Source organism: Xiphias gladius, chromosome 12, assembly GCF_016859285.1.
Source record: "Xiphias gladius isolate SHS-SW01 ecotype Sanya breed wild chromosome 12, ASM1685928v1, whole genome shotgun sequence".
Classification (NCBI taxonomy): domain Eukaryota; kingdom Metazoa; phylum Chordata; class Actinopteri; order Istiophoriformes; family Xiphiidae; genus Xiphias; species Xiphias gladius.
This window is the reverse complement of record NC_053411.1, coordinates 18,332,649-18,353,825: the sequence shown is the minus strand read 5'-3', so window position 1 is coordinate 18,353,825 and position 21,177 is coordinate 18,332,649. Positions and strand designations below refer to the sequence as shown.

Here is a 21,177-nt window from a genome sequence, read left to right as displayed (position 1 = left end):
GTCCCACTTGAGGCCGACCTTGATGGCGTGTTTAAGAGGTTTCTGTTTTAATAGAAACTGCCTGTAACGTGAATTGAAAGCACAAGATGAGAAGGAGAACGAGTCAGCCCTGCCACCTCTCTGTGTATAGAGATGGAAACCTGAGAAAGATGGTGTGGCGTAAAACTCTCAGACCCGTTTGGAAGGAGAGTTTGCAAAGCGCCGCCACGCTGGCGCCGTCGCTGATCCTGTCAGGGCCGAGCGAGACCCGGAGGGAGCTGAACGCCTCCGGCAACTTGCTCAGTGAATCAGCTCACTGGAGCTCACTGTGTGTGTGTGTGTGTGTGTGTGTGTGTGTGTGTGTGTGTGTGTGTGTGTGTGTGTGTGTGTTTATTCCCACATGAGCTGATGGTAATGAAGGGTTGTTTGTGAGTGCATTCACTTACCCGTTGGTGTGTGTGTGAGTGTGATTCTGTGTTAGTATTCCTGTGCTAATATCTGAGTGTGTGTGTGTTTGTTGAAACATCCCTTGAGGCTGGTTGAAAGGCCTACATCACAGAGCTGTGAAATGGAGAGGTCACAGCTGTGTGTGTGTGTGTGTGTGTGTGTGTGTGTGTGTGTGTATGCAGAAGCTACGACACAGCTGGTGTGTGACGCTCTGCCACCTGTGAACCACAGAGCTGAAGTGTGAGTCTCTGCAGTGTGATGCACAGCTGAATATTCCTACGGACGTAGTGTGAAAACTGGATGCTGTGTTCCAATATCGACTTTATGTGTGTGTTGTAGTGTGTGTGTGTGTGTGTGTTACGAAAATTGATTTAACAGTAATAATTTCATGTACAATATTGGTGGGAAAACTCAAATCGTTCAGCACCAGCAATAATCATGCGGGGTTATTCGGTGTGTTTACATGCACTGCAGATTATCGGATGATTTACTTTTGCCAATAATCTGATCTTGCTTTAAAAAAAGATTGAAGTTATAATCCAGGTTACTTTCCGGGTTAAGGGATTAAGAACAACCTGGGGAAACAGGTAGATTAGTGATGGAGCGACCCGATTGCTACAAAAAAAGAGCAAGGAAAGGGGAAGTAAAGACTTTGTTTTGCGTTATTATCGTAAATAGATGATCATTTCGTTTGCTGAGGATAAATCGTTCTATATTTCCATTGTAGAATATTTAATAAGGACCAATAATGACATCAGTCAGCTCCCACCTGCCATTGGTTGTCGTCTGAACAAGTTGTTGGTGCTTGTGTGGCTTGTTCTTCGACATGTTTAGAGAGGAAGTTTTTCAGGAAACACGGACAACAGAGTTTTATCCATGCACACGTCAGCCATGCGCTTCGAAGCCCACTGGGCATTTGTAACCGAGGGAGCAGTGTGGTACAAGCTGCCGGTGTAAATCAAATGTCAAATCGAAGTCGCCGCTGAAACAATGTCAGAGACGCCGATGTGCGAGGTCAGTCTTTGTTCACAGCAGCACGGAGGCTTATTCTGGGAGAAAACTGGCCACCGAGCAAACTGGAAATAAACGAGTAACCGGCCTGGTATGACGTGATTTCCCACTGCAGCACCGTTACTCCCAGTAATCCAAGACAAGCGAAGCAACATGGTTCATGGGTTTAATTATCCCCCTCCTGGCAAAATGATTCTATTAATAGACAGAGTTCGCCACTAGCTGGAGGAGAAAGCAGGGCACATTAGCAGCTAAAGAGCTAAGCTAAGCTAAAAGGAGAGTGAATGTTAGTCTTCCATTCATCACGTGGACACAAACACAACTCCAGTGGAACGATAATGTTGCTCTGCTGCTCCTCGATCGGTAGGCGACTGTTTGCTAACATATTAAACGCTAAACACCACAAGGCGATAGATGACGTGGGAGGACTGTGTGTCTGTCGGCCCGTTGTGCTGTCGTTCTGCCCCCTAGTGGCCAGACCGTCAGCTAAGGGGGGGTGACAGGTTGCTCCGTGAACCTCACTCCATCTGTTTCTTTGTCACCCCACAGGCTGTGAGAGAGAGTCAGTGTGTGTGTGTGTGTCTGTAAAATGCCGCTGCCGGCCGAACGCGTATGATCGGACATGGAGGCCGTCAGCGCAGCCAACGACACACGGGACGAGCTCCGCCTCCTGCCCACGCCTGACGGTGACCCCGGCAACCTCGGTTACCACGACTACGACCCAGATGCCGGCGCCGTCCCCCCGGCGCTGCCCACGCTGCTGTTCGAGGGAGTGAATTTTCCCGAGGACCCCATCAGACTGCTGAGTGTACAGGTAGAGTTCCCCCAAAGGTTGTTAAAAGTCATTGGACAGATCAATCGAACCGAAGCTCTGATTTGTGATTGGTTCACCGTTACTATTGATATTGTATTGATAATTCAGCAAAATGTCCACAGCTTTTCTTCCATTGCTTCTTCCTGACGCCACAAGCACTATGTAGACTGTGAGTGGTATTTAAAGTTACACGAATATGTATGTAATTTAAATACCGTATATACTGAGAGTTTAGAGTCTCAGCTTTTCTTTCACTATGGTCGTGTATAAAAAAGAAAAAAGGAAGAAAAGCTTTTGTAAAAATAAATGACAAACTAAAACGGGTTCAACAGCATCACAAAAACTCAGAATTGATTGCAGGGTTCAAAGAAGCGTGAGTCAGGATAAGTTAATCGCGTCTACTTTGCTGCACTCGCTCCACGTTGCGCTGCTCTTCACGAGACTCCACATTTCCTTGTGTTGTTTCAGAATAAAAGCCTTTCGAAGTATAAGACTCTACAGCCATGCCTGCGGCTTGGCTTGCCTGTCCCTACGCAGGTCTACCACAGTTGCCATCGTAGTTTAGCGCGCTAAGATTTGCTAATTAGCCCTAAACACAAAGTCCAGCTGAGGCTGATGGGAATGTCGTTAGTTTTGCAGGAGTTTGGTCACAAACGAATTGAAATTTTGGCCTGCAATGACCTGATTGTGTCACCGAGTGAAAAAGTCAACTGCACAGGTAGAGAAAGAGAAAAAGTACCATGCACATACAGGTGCCCACACACGTCCGCTAACTACTGTATGAACAGGCTGTGCCTGTGGAAGGTGATTATATTCAAGGAAATCCTGAGAAAATATTTCTGGAACCTCCGTCGGTCAACTTCACAGTCGCATCGTCGGGAGCCACCGGCACAGATTCTCGGCATCACTGCCCATAGAGTCCCAGGAGTTCACGTAGGTCAGCAGATTCATAGTTTATACGGTCACCTGCAGTTATTCCGAAAAAGACTGATCAGAGTTTCTGCTAGAGTCAGCTGATAACAGCATCTGACAGATGTTTACAGCTGTTTGTTTGCTTGTTTGTGTGTTTGCAGGTGGTGTTGATCCTGGCCTACAGCACCATCATCGTGCTGGGGGTTCTGGGTAACTCTCTGGTCATCTACGTCATCTACCGCTTCAAGACGCTCCGCACCGTCACCAACTTCTTCATCGCCAACCTGGCCGTGGGTGCGTTCACACACACACACACACACACACACACACGTGCGCGTTTCTGCATACTTCCGCGTCAGCGTGTGTCTGCGCCTGTTGCCCTCCGAAGGTCGTCGGCCACGATGACTCAAACGTCTGTCGGCAGTTATCTGCTGTTGTCCCGCTGATTTGTCTGCTGCTGTGTGTGGGAGCGAGACAGACAGAGATGAGTCAAAGATTCATTGTTCACGCGTTTGACATTGACTCGTCTTACGAGGAAAAACCAGTGATATTTTTACCGGATGTTAAATGCAAAATGTGAGCGTGTTAATCGATTTCTAACTGAGGACAGAAAATACAATTTTTATTTGAGAAAGAGAAAAGAGAGCGGGACGAAAGACAAAGATGATCTTCAAAGATTTAATCTCCTACGTTTAATAAAATCTGAGTCATAGTCTTCTATGTTTTCTTGTGGATTCATATTTTGCTGCAGAGAATATTCAGCTAATAAAGGCTTTTTTTGTCCTGAACACTTGGCTCAGTTCCTACTCAGACTAAACAAGCTTCAATAGCTTCTTCTGTTTTGGCGGCAGGTGGTGAAGTTCACGTGACGTGGAAACAAATCCACCGGCCGCGACGCCGCCGTGGGAGTGAATCCATTTTCTCCAGCAAAATTTGCCAGTTTTAAATGCGGGCGTGGCCGAGCATTGAGGCTGGATTTGTTGCCCGTTGTCTCCAGGCTGAGTGGGCAGGACGAAGGAGGAGGCCACACGGGATTTGCAGTGTGGTCCTGTGGAGGCAAAACAGCGGAGGGACCAGGCCGGAAGGGTTGATGGGGATGAGCGAGAGTGATATCTTAAACAACCTCGGCCCAGCCTGTCAGCTCCAACACAAGCTAGACTTTTCCTCCCACTCCATGAATTTAGTGGCAAATATTATATAAAGAATCCAGTAATAAGAAAGACGAATCTAATGCTTTGAGGTCCAGTCTTTATTGGATATGAAGCAGCAGTTCCATCCCGACCTGCGTGAACCACATTCCCGTTGTGCCCATTGTGTTTACATGTGTTCAAATCGGAACCACGTAGAGCGATCGCAGCTTGATCCTCTATGTGCAGGTTAAATGTTTTGTTGAACAAGGTATTGGAAAAGCCAGTTCAGGCCTATGAATGGCTGTATGATGTAAAGATGATGTGGTGAACAGTTGGTCAGAAACTGAAATCTTTGACTTGTGTTTCTATCAGACGCAGACTGGACCTTAAAACATTAGATGTTGATTTGTTGCATCTCCAGTTATCGTAGGTTTTACAAGAAATGCAACCAGATGTAAATTATGAGCCGAACAGTTCTGACCAAGTCAGTGGTTCAGCTCTTCCTCAGTCGCATCGATCAGTGTTTCTCCTCCTTCACGCGCAAGTTTATTGTCCGGTAAATATGATTCCACGTTTGCCAGTTTTATCGTTGTAAGCTCTGAGCATCTGGCAGCATGTGCACGTTGGGCAGAGAAAACAGGTTCCGGACGCCGCGACAGACAGTTGACCGATCAAATGTTCGGTGCCGTGACATAAATACTGTTTTCTCAGAGTAACAGCTTCGACAGGCGGCAGGCGATGTCACCACAGCTCTATCCATTGCTAACGAGACGAGGGGGAAGCGGCGAGTCCCCCCGTCTGTGAAGTGACAGACGCTGCTCAGCTGCTGAAATTTACGCCGGTACGTGATTGATCACACCGTTAGAGGCTGGATCGTCTTTGCTTTTGGGTGCGTTCGAAAATACAAACTGATTAAAAGTCAGCTTTTGTTTCCTTCAGGACGTTAGAAGGACGAGGGTGAAAAGCTCAGTTAAAACATCCAAAACACAGTAAACACGTTAGAATAAATGCACCAATTAACAGGGAACCAACTAAACACACAAAGACAATTCTTAAACACCGCAGCGGCAGACACTGAGACTGTAATGAGGTGCGAAGTGAAATTACCTCTGCTGTCAGGGAGCTTTTCAGGTCTGAAGAGGCCCAGCCATACATTTTATTCCTAACGCACACTTGGAGGAAAGCAAATGTAATAGTAAAGAGGGAAAACTAAGTGAACAAGCATGGATGGATGGATGGATGGATGGATGGATGGATGGATGGATGGATGGATGGATGGATGGGTAAAATGTGCCTCCACATGTAGCGGTGAGAGCTTTCAGCACCATGGAGAGCAGCCAGCTGGGAGAGGGGGGAGGGAGGGAGGGAGGGAGGGACCTCAGCACCACGGACAGCGACACAGCAGGAGACATTACAGAGAAATATCTGGTCCCCGTTTTTCTTCCTCCAGTAATCCAGTCCCCAAGAGCCAAAAGTAGCATCAGCACTAATGTAACAGCCACGTCAGAGCCGATGTTTGACCGTTACACTAGTTGTCTGCTCAGAGCGGTTGAGGGGGGGGGGGCTGATGTGAGCTCCATTCACAACTGAGGCTTCACCGTAACGTGACACCGGCTGTACGGCTGACGCGCTTCAGCTCATTTCTGCTGCCTTGTTTACCTTGGGATCCGGCCGATTATCAGCTGACGGACTTTAGTTTCCAGGTGCGAACGTGATCGACAAGAGTAACGTTTTGAGACAAGGACACTGCTGAGGACGAGCTTGAGGAACACCAGGGAGCCTTTGAAGGTTTAGGACTCAGTGTGCTTGATACAAACTAGTTTGTAAGAAAGTTTTGTCGGAGCACATCCGAAGTCTCTAGACTCTCTCATCAAAGTGTCTCTACCTGTCCTGAACGTCTTCTGGAAGGCGGGGTAAAAAATGCGGCTGTTACAGCCTCCTCCGTTCTGCACCACCGCTGTCTCCTTGATCTCTTTCCAAAAACCTTGGTGCGTCTTTATAGTCTCAATGCGATGAACTGTACAAATGAGGATAACGACACACACCTAAATTCAGAAGTATTTATAAGGAGCATGTGGCTCAATATGTAACCACAAATGTTTAGATACATAAATATAGGATGCTCAAGAACATTTAATGGGCAGATTTCTTTCATATTTGAAGTTTTGCCAACGTGACGGAAACTTTTCTCCTGCTGGTTCAGCTCTAATTGAAAGATCAAGAGGGAGCAGAGCAGAGACAAAGAGAGAGAGAGAGAAGTGCGATTGATGCGATGTGAAATGTGCAGAAAGGTAGAACGACGGCGGCAAGAAAGTTGTCGGCTTCCCCCGAATCTACGCAGGCGAGCAGACAGTTTGTGATAAACAAAGGGAAAAGCTGGGTGAGCGTTCCACTGCCTCATCAACAGGCATCGGGGGGGCGTCGAGCTCCATGCGACCCGGCGTGGCTTTTATCTTTACTCTAACGTGATTTGGCACGATGCCCTTATCGCAGATTTAGTCAACAAGAACTGACGTGATTCAGAGGGTTGCGGACTGGCCCCCTTCCCCCTCCAGGGACACCGGTTCAGTCCCCACCAGGTCCCCTTCTGCAAGACAGGCAGTCGCATCTCATTGGACGTCTAATGGAGGATTGGATTAAAACAGCTGCAGCTGCTCAGGAACATCGACCAATAGCTGATCAGATGAACAGCGGGTGGTCCGATCAGAGCGGGAGTCAGACTCCTGACCGTGCAGAGTTGAGTGTCTGTCCTTTGTTCCACTGCAAACGTCACGGTGCCCAGTCTTTCACAGTCTTCTGGTTCAGTCCACATCGCTGTCTTCAAGCCGTTTACACTGGGATCAAAAATAAAACTTCCCCGTTTTCAAATTTCCACCACAAAGAGGAATAGTTCACCTTTTACAGACGTCTGTGGGGAGATGCTCCGACATACACCTCAGTTGTCCACCGGGACAAATTTGCAGCGAAGTGGACCCGGGACACCTTCTCCACCTCCTTTAATCAGCATATCCATGGTCCTAACGTGTCCATAGGAATTTTACTTTTCTCATTAATTATGTTTGATTTCTAGCATTTTGTATCTTTCACGGCATTGAAATACAAAACACAACAGAAAATGAACCGCTTTTGAAAAGGGAATAATATGACATCCCTTTACATTGTCAGTTGGCTGGCAACTGTTAACCCCGACTTAGCCCTTTAAACAACAAGCACAGGTTTAAAGTTTCCCATGTTCCATGGGATTGGTTCTTCCATCTTGAAAATGTTTGGCGGGAAGAACTGCAGGGAACTCAAAGACCGATGCGGGGGACTGGTTGGATTTGTGTGGTGTTTTTCTAGATTCCCACAGAAAGCGGATGTATGTCATCCTGACTGTGACCGACATTTAGCTGCAGATGTTGACTGACCCTCGGCGGCAGCAGCAGCGGCGGCAGATGTTGATGCTCACACACACAGAGGTGGAACTCAGTGTACTGGTCATGTGACCTGCTGTCTGTCGGTCCGTCTCTCTCTCTCTCTCTCTGATGACCGGGGACGGGCCTGATGCTCACCAGTGTGTGCGTCCTCAGATGTCGCCGCCAATCCGCAACAGCTTGGCGCCGCAGCTGCTTCACATTGTGCCACTCTTGACTTGTATTGTACATTTCATTTTGCCAAAGCACACAAAGGGACATCGGGGATAAAGGAAAAGAAAGCCACGCTGATTATAAACTGCTTATATAAGAAAGAGTTATGAGTGTTGAACGTCAAAGACAAACATGAAAAAAACCCCTGCTTCCCAAAGCTACCCAACCAATGTCTCTTTGTCGTTCATGCAAGGGCGACTTTCTTTGGTTCTTCGCAGCTTGCAGAAGGAGCCCCACGGATGGATTACCTTACGGGCCCAACGGGCACAGGCCCAGGGGCCCGGAGGGTCAGGGGGCCCCCTCGAAAATGTCACTGAAAGAGAGGCAGGCCGACCACAAAAAAGGGCACGAAATGACCATAAAGAGACGCAAAAGGACCCCGGAACGACAAAAAAACGACGACAAACACAGAGACACATAGCAACTACTGAGAGACGCAAAGCGGCTACAAAGAGACAGAAAAGGACTGCAAAGGGTTTCTGCTTCTCTTTCAGTGTGGGGGTCTTGCTCCTATGTGTGAGGGGTGGGGGGGTCCTTTCCGTGGCTTGCATGTTACCAGATGAAGTTTTGGCTGTGCGTGTCCAACCCTCTGCTGCAGTCTTGACGTTACTCTGACTGCGTTCAGCTCTGACTTGTGTTGAAACGCTCCGGGGTCCGAGCTAGTAAGGCTGCCTTTTACATAAATGTGAGCAGGGTGCCGGAGTGCCGTCAGATTAAGCTAACGAGGTCTGAAGTCGGAGAGGGGCTTTAACTTCATCCTTAACGCATCACGGTGGACGGTTCGATGAAGGTTGACAGGTCACTTGTCATCCGTCTGTCTCGTCTTGTGCAAGCAGGTAAACAGACCGAGCTGCTTGTCCTGCCGTGTTTCTGTCTTCCCCAACACGACTTCAGTTGTCAGGCATCATCAAGCTTTTCTTTAGAACTCTGATAACATTTATCTGAAGCTTTTATATTTCGGAAACACAGAGAGCTTTTCTGTATCTCCGTTTGAACGCGCCAGTGGCCCTCTGAAATAATTGACTGGATCAGGGACGTGCTCTCAGTCTGAGTGGTTTCACTTTTCTTCACCCCCGCCTCCAGTTTGTCACTTCATCACTTGCTACCGGGGAAGCAGCAGCATGAAAGTGACTTCCCTGAACATCACCCAATCAGCGGAGACAGCCGCAGCCTAAAAATACACATCCCAGAGAGAGATGTAGAATTCAGGATGCCGTACAAGAGTGTAAATCCTTGTTCCTCCGAGCTGTACAATGCACACGCTAATAGACTGTAAATACAGCTTTGATTTAAAAAGCTCTTCAGAGTGGATTCTGGGAAAATTAAGACCAGAAGCATAATAAGCAGAAGCACGGTGCTTCTCTTTTTTTAACATGTTTGGAGGAGAATCCGGTTGGATTGTTTGAAAGCACAAACTCTTATGGTTCTAAGTGTTTGAACCTTTTTCAAAGCCCCACAGGAGTAAAGGCAAAAAATAAAACCTTATATTTCAACCATATTTGTGCCTGTAGAAGTTGACCGCAGTGCTACTTAAGCCAAATGTGAGTTTTTGACGATAAAGCTTTGCCTTTCAAAAGCAAGAGCAGAAAATATTTTATTTAGTTTGAGCCATGTTAAGGTTTTGCCACAAAAAAGGATGAGCAGAACCCTCAAAGAGGATTCAGCGGAATGTACTGTACTAACAGACTGTTTATCAAGTCACATCCAATAAAACTGAAAGATTAAGTTGAATAAAAATGACGATAGTTGCGTACAGAGCCAAAAAGATTATTCTCTTGAGGTTGTTAGTGATCATATGTCTTAAAAGGAAAAGTTTGGCTTTTTGAGAAATATACTTATTTGCTCTCTTACCGAGAGTTGGACGGGAAGTTCGATACCTCTCTTGTGTGTTTACGGTAAACATTTCCAAAGGTGTTTAGACGAAATAATTGAACAATATGAATTCAATGTTCATACATTTATGCTTAGCAGACTGTCTCCGATGTGTTTATCGGAGCGGAAAAAGACCCTTTTACGCAATAATTACAAAAAACTTCAATTGCAGTAGAAAGACTTCCCTCTGGAAGAATGTAACACTCAAAAGAAATATGACGTGATGAGTGAAGCAGCTGGTCATCAGCAGGTGAGATAGATGGGCTTTTTGTTTGTTTGTTTTTGGCTGAGATGGAAAAGTTGATGTAGGGATGAAGAGAAGGTGCGATTAGAAGCAGCGTCAGCAGTTTACTGTGCTTCACCGGAAAACGCTGTGCGGTATAAACGGCGATGCTAAACTTCCACTTTTGTTTACCATATTTCCAGTAACTTGCCCCTGACCGAGGTTTTCCGTCTCCTTTGTCTCCAGCCGACCTCCTGGTCAACACGCTGTGCCTCCCCTTCACCCTCGTGTACACGCTGCAGGGGGAGTGGAAGTTCGGCAGCACCCTCTGTTTCCTGCTGCCCTACGCCCAGGGGCTCGCCGTGCACGTCTCCACGGTGACGCTCAACGTCATCGCCCTGGACCGCCACAGGTGGGTGGGGGTTAAGGCGGGGAGGTGGCTGGGGTTGTCGGGCCAGGAGGTGAGGGAAGCTGTGCTCGAAAACCTCAAAACTGAAGTGGCAGCAAAAGTTGATTGGTTAAATTATCACTTCTTCTTTGCTCTTTCTTAATGTTGGTGTAGGAGGGGGTACATTTTCAAGAGCAACACTCACCGGCCGGTTAATTGTTGACCGTTGTTACCCCGAGCTTTATGTTCACAAAGCATGTATGTGGTTTACAGAGGAAAGAGGTGGCAAATTTACTGTGGAAACTCCTGTTAATGTTTGAAACAATAAGGCCCTCGGTTCCAGACGGACGTAGACTAAAGCCGGCTGTTCATTTCCAGCTGTTGATTTTGTCGACTGCCACGACAGTTGTTGGTGGGAGATTTTATCAGCTGTAGCTAGCTTAGCTAATTAAGATAACGTTAGCTCTAGGACTTGGTTTAAAAAGCTGTTTCTGGCTGACTTTTAATCTGGCTTGTGATGAAACCCCAAAATATGATGTAGTATGAAGTTCCCCTGGCCTTGGAAGTAACACCAGGCTACCACTGGTGGTAGTAAGTTGCCAACGGTAGCTTATGTTAAAGCAGACACACGCGCTGTTTAATCCGCTCCGCGCACTTCTGGGGTCTTGAATTTTTAGTTTTTTGAAGAGAATAAAAAAAAAAAAAAACACCGGTCAAGCTCTTCGTACACAGGGCACCTCTCGTACTACAGCCCCAACACACGTTACGGACAGAGGCAGTGGCCAAGGCAGAGTAGCCAGAATGTGCTGACCCGGGGAGCGGATGTGATCAAACCGCTGCTTTTCTTGAGAGTTGCCACTTGTCGGGAAAAAGATTGTTGTGAAGGATGCTGGCGTAACGTGACGTGCCACGGCAGGGTGACCTCAGTCAAGACGTAACGGATCATACTGTCAGTTTTGTACTTTTTAAACATTAAGATCAACCATTGTATCTGGGGAATATCCTACATTTTTGGTTGATTTCCCTCCTACCATTTCAGTTCACTCTAAATATCAACGTACAGAGACTTGAAACTTGGTTGTAGCAGCTAATCTGTCACATTCATGAAGTTACAAGGATCTTTGAACATTTTCTCCTTTTTCAGGTGCACTATAACACATCTGGTGGCCGGCCTCGAAATATCACACATCGAAATGGGAAATGTGACAAAACTCGTTCTTTAGATTTTTCTGTTTACTTAATGATTATTTTCGAGGTTTTGTTTTCTATATCGTAGCTTGTGAATACAGTGTCGGTCGCCAGCTGATTCTTCACACCTTGTTTCTTGAGAGGCGCCTTGATAGTTTCTATGTCCACAACAGTACACAGACACAAAGTTTTACGTCCGCATGCAGCTCAAAATTTATGCTAACCAACATTTGTGAGCGTCACAGTTGATATAACGTAAACAAAACCACGTGCAGATCCGCTATCCGCACATTTACGCTGCGTTTTTGGACTATACCTGCCCCCTTACGTCTCAGGTTTCTAAGGTGCACAGAATGCCGCACCAAGAGCCCCCTACTCACATAGGGTATATTAGTCAAATATCTTAGTACATCCAGTTTCGGCAAAAGCTGAACAAAGAGTCACGATGGACGTTAAGTTTCGATCAGGTTGCGTCCACAAGAGAGACACTGAACGTCTACCTGCTCGCTCACAATGTGCTGATGTCCTCTAAAAGACAAAAATGTAAAATCTAGAAGTGTTTTTGACATTAATAAAGTTGCTCTCAGGAGAAGAGGATCACATGCAAACGGGGCCCACTCTGATGGCCTCGCTGCACCACTAGGCTTCGGCTGGCTCCAGTTTTGGCAGTTTGAATGTAGGTGTTAAGAGTTGTTTGGATAAACAGTGGCTCATTTCAATAATTTCAACCTGAGTGACCCTACAGAGCTGCAGGACTCTCAGCTATTCACAGACTCATCTGTGTGGAATTCAAACAACTTTCCAACACATAACATTGACGGTAACATTAACAAACTCCACTGGGAGTTGCTCTCATATACGTAAAGTTGACATAAATTAAATACTCACCATTTAAATAAAGTTGTGATAGAAGCACTAAGCTTTAAACACTTTTTAAAAACACATTTTGTCCTTTGAGGTGCTGCCGGAGCTCTCACCAGCTTCTACAATCTGTTGTCATTATTTCTGTCTTTTGTCTCCACCACCTGTCCAGGGACTGCAGATGGAAATCTGGTACAAAGCATCTCCTGTCAGTGTTTGAAATGGATTTTATCGGCAGATGGTTCCTGACAAATAAATTCAAAAAAGAATACATTTCAAGACCTGAGCATCTGCGTTCTGCGTCTGCACTGTGGGGAGAACTGAGCCAATTAGAGGGGACACTTACAAAAATCAGGCTAATCTAGTCTGCATCCTGACATGTTCCATGTACTTTAGTTTTCACTCTGCTAATGAGGAACCAATACTGCCTCACGGCCTGGTTAGCTTTAGCGTGTAGCATGGTCCTGTAACCGAGCTACCGGTTGAGGCCGAGTTGGTTTCGTTTTAAAAGAAAGGATCTGACACGGCAGATGCCAGTTCTGCCAATCTGAAGAAAAGGAAACACCACGTACGGATGGAAATGGTGGACAAAACCAAAAAAGTAAGGCCCGAGCGGTAATAAAATGGAACAATAAGAGAGCAAAAATGGATTCGGTTGCATGTTTAACATTTCAATTTTGATATTCAGGAGGTGACTATCAGATGTTGGAGTGTCCAAAAAAAAACAACCCAAAAAACAAAGTTTTCCAAATGAGGCTACCTCAGGAAGGTTTAAAGTTCCCTCATGGAGTCATAACTGATACACGTTTTTAGATTCAGTGTGAGGACGCCCATCGCAAATATCCAATCCAAAAGTCCGCTTGGAAATCACTCCAGAACTTGCCTCAGAACCAACAGGTTTTTAAGTTTTCTTCAGCGGCACAGTGATCTGGTGATTGTCTGTAGATCAATAGGCACCTAGCAAACAGGAACTGCCAATAGCTAATTCAGCATACTTTTAATGGGGACCCTTTGCCAAACGGAAAACAAACACTGGCTAAAAAAAACTACAAGTTGTAGCCCTAACTTTCTGACTTCACTGCAACATTATACTCCAATAAACTGACCCAGAACTGTGAAAGCTGTGGGCCGCAAAAACCAAAACAGTGAGGTGGGGGAGGCTTACGTGCTTCGTAGAACTGAGGGGATTTGCAGGGTTGGCAACGGTTCTCTGTGGCTTCCTCACTACCAGCGAAGGCTTTCATGCCACACTGAGTCATTGGAACCATCGGGAACCCAGAAACATTCATTAGTGTAGCTCTAAAAGTCCATGACACGAGATGGACGGGAACAGAATTGAATATGATTTCATCCGTGTTTTGTCACTGTATGAAAAGCAGAATTATAACTGCAAAATGAAGGAAACATAGAAGTAAATTGGCTAAAAGTATAAATGAGTCTGGTAGCCTTGTTTAAATCGAACAGAAGCACCGCGCAAATCAAAGTAGTATCATACAAGGAGAAGTCCACCCCATCGTGCACAGACATACATGCAGCCAAACACAAAAATAGCACAAATCGAGTCGCATGAACTTTGTCTAAGACTTGAGAGGAAAGACAAGTGAGGATCCTACTTTTAAAGAGGCTACATTCTGGCCACAGCACGGGTTTTCTCTCGGGTTTTCCGTGTCAGCAGGGACTGTATAAGCTAAAAGCGGCTGTGCCAGCTTCTGACACATTCTGCATAACAACAAACAGGCGGCCGCCAGAGGACCGCGAGAGACCCACTCGGCCCGTGTCTAGCAAAGCCAAAGCCCGGTGTGCTGCCGGTCCATTTACCGCTCTGTAGCTGAATCTTGAAGTCAGCCCTAATACTGGAGGCCAGAACAAGAACCTGGAGACAGGGTTATGAGTTCAGTGTTTCTTCTAATTGTCACCGCTGTTGTACTTTTGGTGATTATTTAAATTTGGCTCTACTTATAATGAAAAGGTGAAATGAATACATGTTTTTTTGTTTTTTTTTCAGTTGGAAAACGTGTGTAGATTGATTCTTGTTTTGTTCTTAATACTAGCCACCCAGGCCACGCCAGTGCACGTCTGACACAAGCAATGTCCCCTTGCTTCTGCCTTCGTTTCAAATAAACTATGATTTCAGTTCCTTTAAATCCTCAGTCGTCTCCCTCTTTGTCTAGCCCACTGAGCCGGGGCCGCGACAGTCAGTCCTCAGCTCCCACACATTTCCGCCTCCCTCTCTCCTGGGTGGTGCATCCGAGGAGAACGCCCACAGGTTCGGTACGTCTGCTGGGCGCTTCAGTCCTACCTAACAAAACAGGCGGACCTTAGTCACGGTGTCCTGATCTGTAAGTTACGCAATCGGCAGCATACTCTCCCAACCCAAGACTGAGATGAATTTAGAAGACTCAGCAATGAAACTTTTCAATCCTGTGGTTAACATGAACACAAACAGTCTGCAAACATGTTGTTTCTGAGTTGCCAGCGAGTCTCTTGAGATGCATTGTTGCCTTTTCAAAGGCAGAACAAAGTACTGTAGATTATACATAGTCATATAAAACCTGTACAAGGGTCAGAATTCGGGACTTTAAACTGTACTTTTCCACTGTATTACTGCTTGAGTGTTTCTTCCACCACTGCCGACCGGCGCAGTTCACGTACTTCATCCGAAGATTATGTGCACGTGGACAAAGACGTTTTCCATTATTCATTATTGACCTATAAGAGTAATTCCCTGATCCTTTCAAATACAGAAAGGCGGACTCAGACCCGAGGCCTGAACTACGAAGCAGGATCCGTGGTTAGCGAGGTAACGTCAGGTGGAACCCGGGGTTTTCAGGGTTGCCACGGTGGTTCGCGTCTTACCGGGGTCCATCGCCGTGGTAACTTACGCCACGCGCACACACACACACACACACACACACACACACACACACACACACACACACACACACACACCAGACCTGCTCCGGAGCAGGTGAACGTCAGAGGATCAGATCGAAACCTGTCAACAGCCCAAACTACTGACCAATCACATCACTGGAAAACCCGAGTCATGGTTCCTACAGGATCCTTGCAGGGACAAAAGAGTTTACAGTAAAGTGACAAATAACAGGAAGCAGCGGATATTTTTATAGATCAGTCGAAGTGTTTTGCTGTGTGAGGCTTTACTCTTGTCCGCTCTGGTTTTAAAGCAGAGCTCCTAACGAACGGAGGGAGAGTTCATCAGAATAAATAACCAGAGAATAATTATTATAGCTTCATTTTAATTGAACGAAGATTCGTTCCCAACAGGACTCCTGACAGCGTCGATGATTTTACTCTTATTCTATCACTGCAGCTCAGAACAACACGAGGAGACTTTGTGGTGATAACTGGAAGTAAAAACTAAACCCTCTGATGTCTTTTGTTTGAAAAAAACATCCACACGCCGTGAAAAATTTCCCATGATTATAAATAAACGCTTCAGTCGGACTGACCTCATCTGACATGCGCCACTTTTCTTCTCTCCTCTCTGCTTTGGCAGCAAAAACAGTCTGACTTTACTTTCACTCTTTCTTTTTATCTGCTCCACATTTTCATAATAGTTTGTTCATCATCAGACTAAAAATTCTCACTTAGTGAGAAACTCAATATTTCCTGTACTTATTTACAGTTTATCCTTGGCCTGACTTGAACAATAGGAAATGATTTCTAGTGTTTCTTTTCTGTTCTCGCCCTGTGATCGTATTGTTGAGTATCACTTTTGGATGTCGCCGTAACCAGATTCGCCGGCAGGGAGCACCGTCTCTTCTCCTATCACATGAAACATTTACTCGTGGTTCTGACGACGTTGCTTGTCATGGACAACACCTCCTAGTCGCTCGTGGTCAGACAGGAAAGCCCAGAGTTAACTGAGCCAGTTGACAACCAGCTTCCTGATGCAGGTTATCCGGGACGGCCCGTGAAAACCAAAAGATATCCTGGTTGTGTTGACCTTGGTTTGTATTACAGGCCCCTGCTGTGAATTTTGTGTTGTGTATCAGTGATGGGATGTGTGTGTTGTGTGTTTCAGGTGCATTGTGTACCACCTGGAGACCAGGATGCGCAAGGACGTGTGTTTTGGGGTGATAGCGTTGACCTGGGTGCTGAGCGCCGTGCTGGCCAGCCCTCTGGCCATCTTCAGAGAGTACGGCTCCTTCACTCTGGAGCCTGGACACACCATACAGGTACACGCACACACACACACACACACACACACATCTGTGACACCATGTTTCAGTCCCCTCACTTTCCCTCCTCCTCCTCATCTCTCTCCCTCCATCCTTCTTACCTTTTTCTCTTCCTTCACTTCCATCTATACTCCCTCGCTCGTCTATCCTTCCTCTCCTTTCCCCACTTTGTCCTCCCTCCTTTTCCTTTTTCCTCTTTTCTGAACACATGATTTTTTCATATTAACCGTGTTGTTTATCTAAATGCTGCTAAAGTCAAATTTTTCACATTTCCTCTTTGCGTAATCTTATTCAATATGTTCTGATCTTGGTATTATTATAGTTTTATTGTGTTTATTTACGCTCTTTTCTTGTTTGTTCACTGTTTCCTTTGCTGCAGAAATGACTCCCTCCACAGATTTTTAAAAAATCTTTATCTGAATCAAATCAAATTTAATCAAAATCAAGTACAAATGAATCCAAATGAATCCAAATTAGAATGATCAAAGTAAATTAATCTAATTTAAACTAAATGAAATTTACAATCTAATCTCTTCTACTCTAGTTTAACGAAACCTCTATTTATATAAAAGAAAACTAAAATGCAAGAAAAACTAAGAAAGATTCCAAACTGAACAAACCTAATCCAAAGAAACCTAAAGTAGGATAAAATCTAAAAGAAACTAATCAAATCAAAACTAATTAATCCAAATGAATCTAAACTAAGATAAAAACCTGAGCTAAACTGTTCTATTCTAATTTAATTTGTTCTCATCAGAAGTAAACTAATAGTCTAAACTAATCAATCTAACAAATCTAAGTACAACTAATTGATTTCAACTAAGCGAACTGAACCGAACTTAACTCCATCCCAGACCAGAGAAAATACACCAAACTAAGATGAGGCAAACCAAACCAATCAGATCCAATGAAACTAATCCAACTCAACAAACCCAAAGTAATTTATGAATTAAACTCAACTATTTTAACTTATAAATGCAAATGAATCTTATCTCAAGGTCCATTTAGTAGCTGCTCATCAGCAGCGTTTTCATGATTTCACATGATCTTCATCACCAGATGGTTTGTCCAGTTGCCACAGAAATGGAGACCCTCGGATGTCCATTTTTTCTGAGAACTATGAGGAGTTCATATCGAGTCTAATCTAACAGAATCTAATCTAAATTTAATCTTGGGGATAGTGCAACAGGCTGTAAAATCTGACATATTATCACCTTCCACAGTTGATGTGGTGAACGTGTTAGCGGACAGCTGCCTGTCTAGCCGATACGTAGCTACGTTAGCATTCATTTCAAGTTGTGTTTGCATCCACCTAATGAATGTAAGTCCAATATTCACATGCTTTTAACTTTGTTTTTGGTCTCTTACAAATCCTGAGGAAAAATATACGGCTGCCTAATGTTCCGCTTTCTTTGTCAGGTACAGCGGTGCTGTACTGTACAGGCGCACAGTGGCTTTTTAGAGGCTTTTTTTTTTTTTTTTGGCTGAAAACAGCTGCCGGCTGCTGCTGGAAATGAGACTCTGACGAGAGCCTTGAGACTGAACCAAAATAGTAAAACTGTGGGCCGTTAAACATAGTAATTGTCCCTCTAAAGCCGAAGTGAACTGCAGAGTCGGGTGCTAGTTCTCTGCGGGATCATCGCTATGAGCAACCCCTGTCACGTCATCTGATCCATTGCTAATATAAAACACGTTTGAAGCAGCTTCGACCTGAAGGAATGTAATTTTGAATCTCACAGAAACTATAAATGAAGCTAACGTGATCTCTTCTCATTTAATATAAAGAAAATTACTTTTTGAAGTATTCTAAACTAAACCAATCATCTGTTTCCGTCCCTCTGTCTCGTCCCAGGTTTGTACGGAGAAGTGGCCCGGTAAAAGCACAGATGGCACAGTCTACAGCATCTCCATGTTGATCCTGCAGTACTTCCTGCCGCTGTCCATCATCTCCTTCGCCTACGCCCGCATCTGGTCCAAACTGCGCGGCCACGTCAGCCCGGCGGAGAGCAGCGGCAACGGAAGCGCCGGCTCCGAGCGCCACCGCCGGCGGCGCAAGACCACCAAGATGCTGGTGACCATGGTGGTGGTGTTTGCCGTCAGCTGGCTGCCCTTCCACGCCTTCCAGCTGGCCACTGACATTGACAGCACGGTGCTGGACATGCGCGACTTCCGCCTGCTCTACACCGTCTTCCACGTGGTCGCCATGTGCTCTACCTTTGCCAATCCGCTGCTGTACGGCTGGATGAACCGCAACTACCGCGCCGCCTTCCTCGCCGTCTTCAAGTGTCGCAGGGGAGGGGCGAGGGGCGGGGGCGGCCGGCTGGACAGCATTCACCCCGTCGGGGGAGGAGGAGGTGGAGAGAGGGCAAAGAAAATAGTGCTTGAAAACCAGGATGTGGTGTCCACCCGCCTGAACGCCACCGACGTGTGAGAGCCTGAGGGAGGGGGAAATGATGAGGGTGATGGAGGAGAAGAAGGGGGAGATGACACGACAATGACGAAGAGATGACAGAGGCAGGAAGGAAAAGAAAATCATTGTCAGGAAATCTTTTGTTCCCCAGAAGACAAAAGACGAGATTCCTCGTGGAGACAGAAACAGAGGGGAGATAAAGATGTGAGACAAAATAGAAACGACAGCGTGAGAAGAACCCGAAAGGGGATTACAGAGTTTCTGGAAGCCCAAAAATAGAGAAGGCGTAGATGAGCAGGGATTAGAAGAAGAATGACAGAAGAAGAGAAGCGGAAGACCTGCTGAATGACTCAAGTTCTCTCCACCAATGGAAGCGTTGTCGCTTTGAGGATCTGACACCATTGTGACGTGACTCCAGCACTTCAAGGATGTTTTTCCGGGGGGGATTTGTTCTGGTGAGATTCATCTCGGTGACTCCGAAAAGGTGGAAAGGTTTCTTTTGAACGTACGCCTAACTGAAAAGAAATGGATTTGGGTTTTGGTCGATAAAATTTTCGGGACATTTAAAGGGAAACTTTCAAATTAAAATGAAAGGAATCTTTTTTTGAAAAGATTGGTTTCCTCGTCACTGACAATAAAAACGGCTTCAACAACAACCATGGACATTAATGCAAATCTTGTCAAAATAGGGCTTTACTCCATCTTCATTTCACTTGTGAAGCATTTAGCTCGTACATTTAACCCAGAGTGGCTTACAAGGGGCGCACAAAGACACGTAAGCAGGATACGGGATTTGAATGCGACCTTACAACAAAGGATTTTAAGGAGCAGCAATAGGAGCTGAATGTCCGCACGTTTTCCAGAAGCGTACAAATTTGAGGGCAGCTGGTGAACGGTGAAAAAAGATTTTGTCAGGCCAAACTCCAAAAAAACTCAAAAAATCACGGATTTGTGACTTTGGACAGATCTCAGGTGGACGAGGATGCATGATGCAAGCTTTGTGAAATCTCTGCCGCTGTTACATAATGAAAATGTGTGTTTAATGTGGATTATCCTACAAAGAAAGCCGGGCGTAGGAGTGTAAAACAGAAAAGACAGAGGTGGACAAATTGAAGCTGTGAGACATTATGACTGAGACGGAAGAAGGGGAGAGAGAGAGAGAGAGAAAGTGCTCGACATACAAATGACTCGGATTAAAAGGGAGATGCTTTGTTTTTCTTTTTTTTTAGTAGATGAAGTACAGAGAGCAAAGGAATAAGGGACGAGGCAGGAGGGAAAAAGCGATGAAAGGATCAATCTGAGGAAGGAAAAGAGTGAAATGTGGGATAATGAGGCAAAAAAAAAGGCTGCATGTCCCTGCAAGAGAGAGAAATCTCAAAAAGATCCAACGTACAAGTGGACACATGAATGTTTGAAAAAAACCAACACTCAAGGGATTTATTGCATCACCATGTGGTGGGTTTTGTTCATTTTGGCAGGTTAGCTTTTTCAGCTGTCTCTCAGGTTCACAGCAGAAGGAAATGAAATTGCAGCTGAGATTTCACACCCTTCACTGAATTCAAATCAGCCCGTGTAAGCCAGGCGAGGTTGCACGCTTGGCTGACTACACACATTTTGTGCTGAAATAGAACAAGTTTAATTACACAGGGAGACTATCAAAAACAGATGATTAACATATGATTGGTCATTTTTAAAGGTATTTGTTGCTCCCAAAAGTCAATATTCTTATTTATGGCTTTGTACGTTCCACATTCATACCGGTTGAGCAAAGGGCTTATTGGCCCCCGAACTAAGCCTTTCAGGCAGCTTTCAATTCCCCATCAGACAGAGAGAAAAAGGCCGACAGACGCAAACAATGATCAATTTATTGGCCATGATCAGCACAATTTACAGCTGATGTCATTGTACAGACTTGAGAGTTCTGATTTATATCTGCTCTCCATAACACGGTCGACAGTTTAAAAGACATCAGTCAAATCAAAATCGCTGCATCAGAACCAGAGATATCGTCTTTTATTCCACACATTCTTCTACCTTCTGGAAACTAACCCCCCAACCCCACATTTTTTTTCAGCTTTCAAACTCGTAGTCTTCAACCCCACCTGACGCTGACT

The 21,177-nt window shown here is 45.4% G+C and overlaps 1 protein-coding gene across 1 annotated transcript; it reads left to right on the top strand.

Moving 5' to 3' along the window:
- The first annotated feature begins 2,059 nt into the window (after positions 1-2,059).
- npy2rl (neuropeptide Y receptor Y2, like) lies at positions 2,060-20,650 on the top strand. Its single transcript, XM_040140800.1, has 5 exons — positions 2,060-2,251; positions 3,325-3,457; positions 10,261-10,426; positions 16,497-16,650; positions 18,506-20,650. The coding sequence occupies exons 1-5, from the start codon at positions 2,060-2,062 to the stop codon at positions 19,082-19,084; spliced, it is 1,224 nt and encodes a 407-aa protein (XP_039996734.1). The 3' UTR covers positions 19,085-20,650.
- The last annotated feature ends 527 nt before the right edge of the window (positions 20,651-21,177 follow it).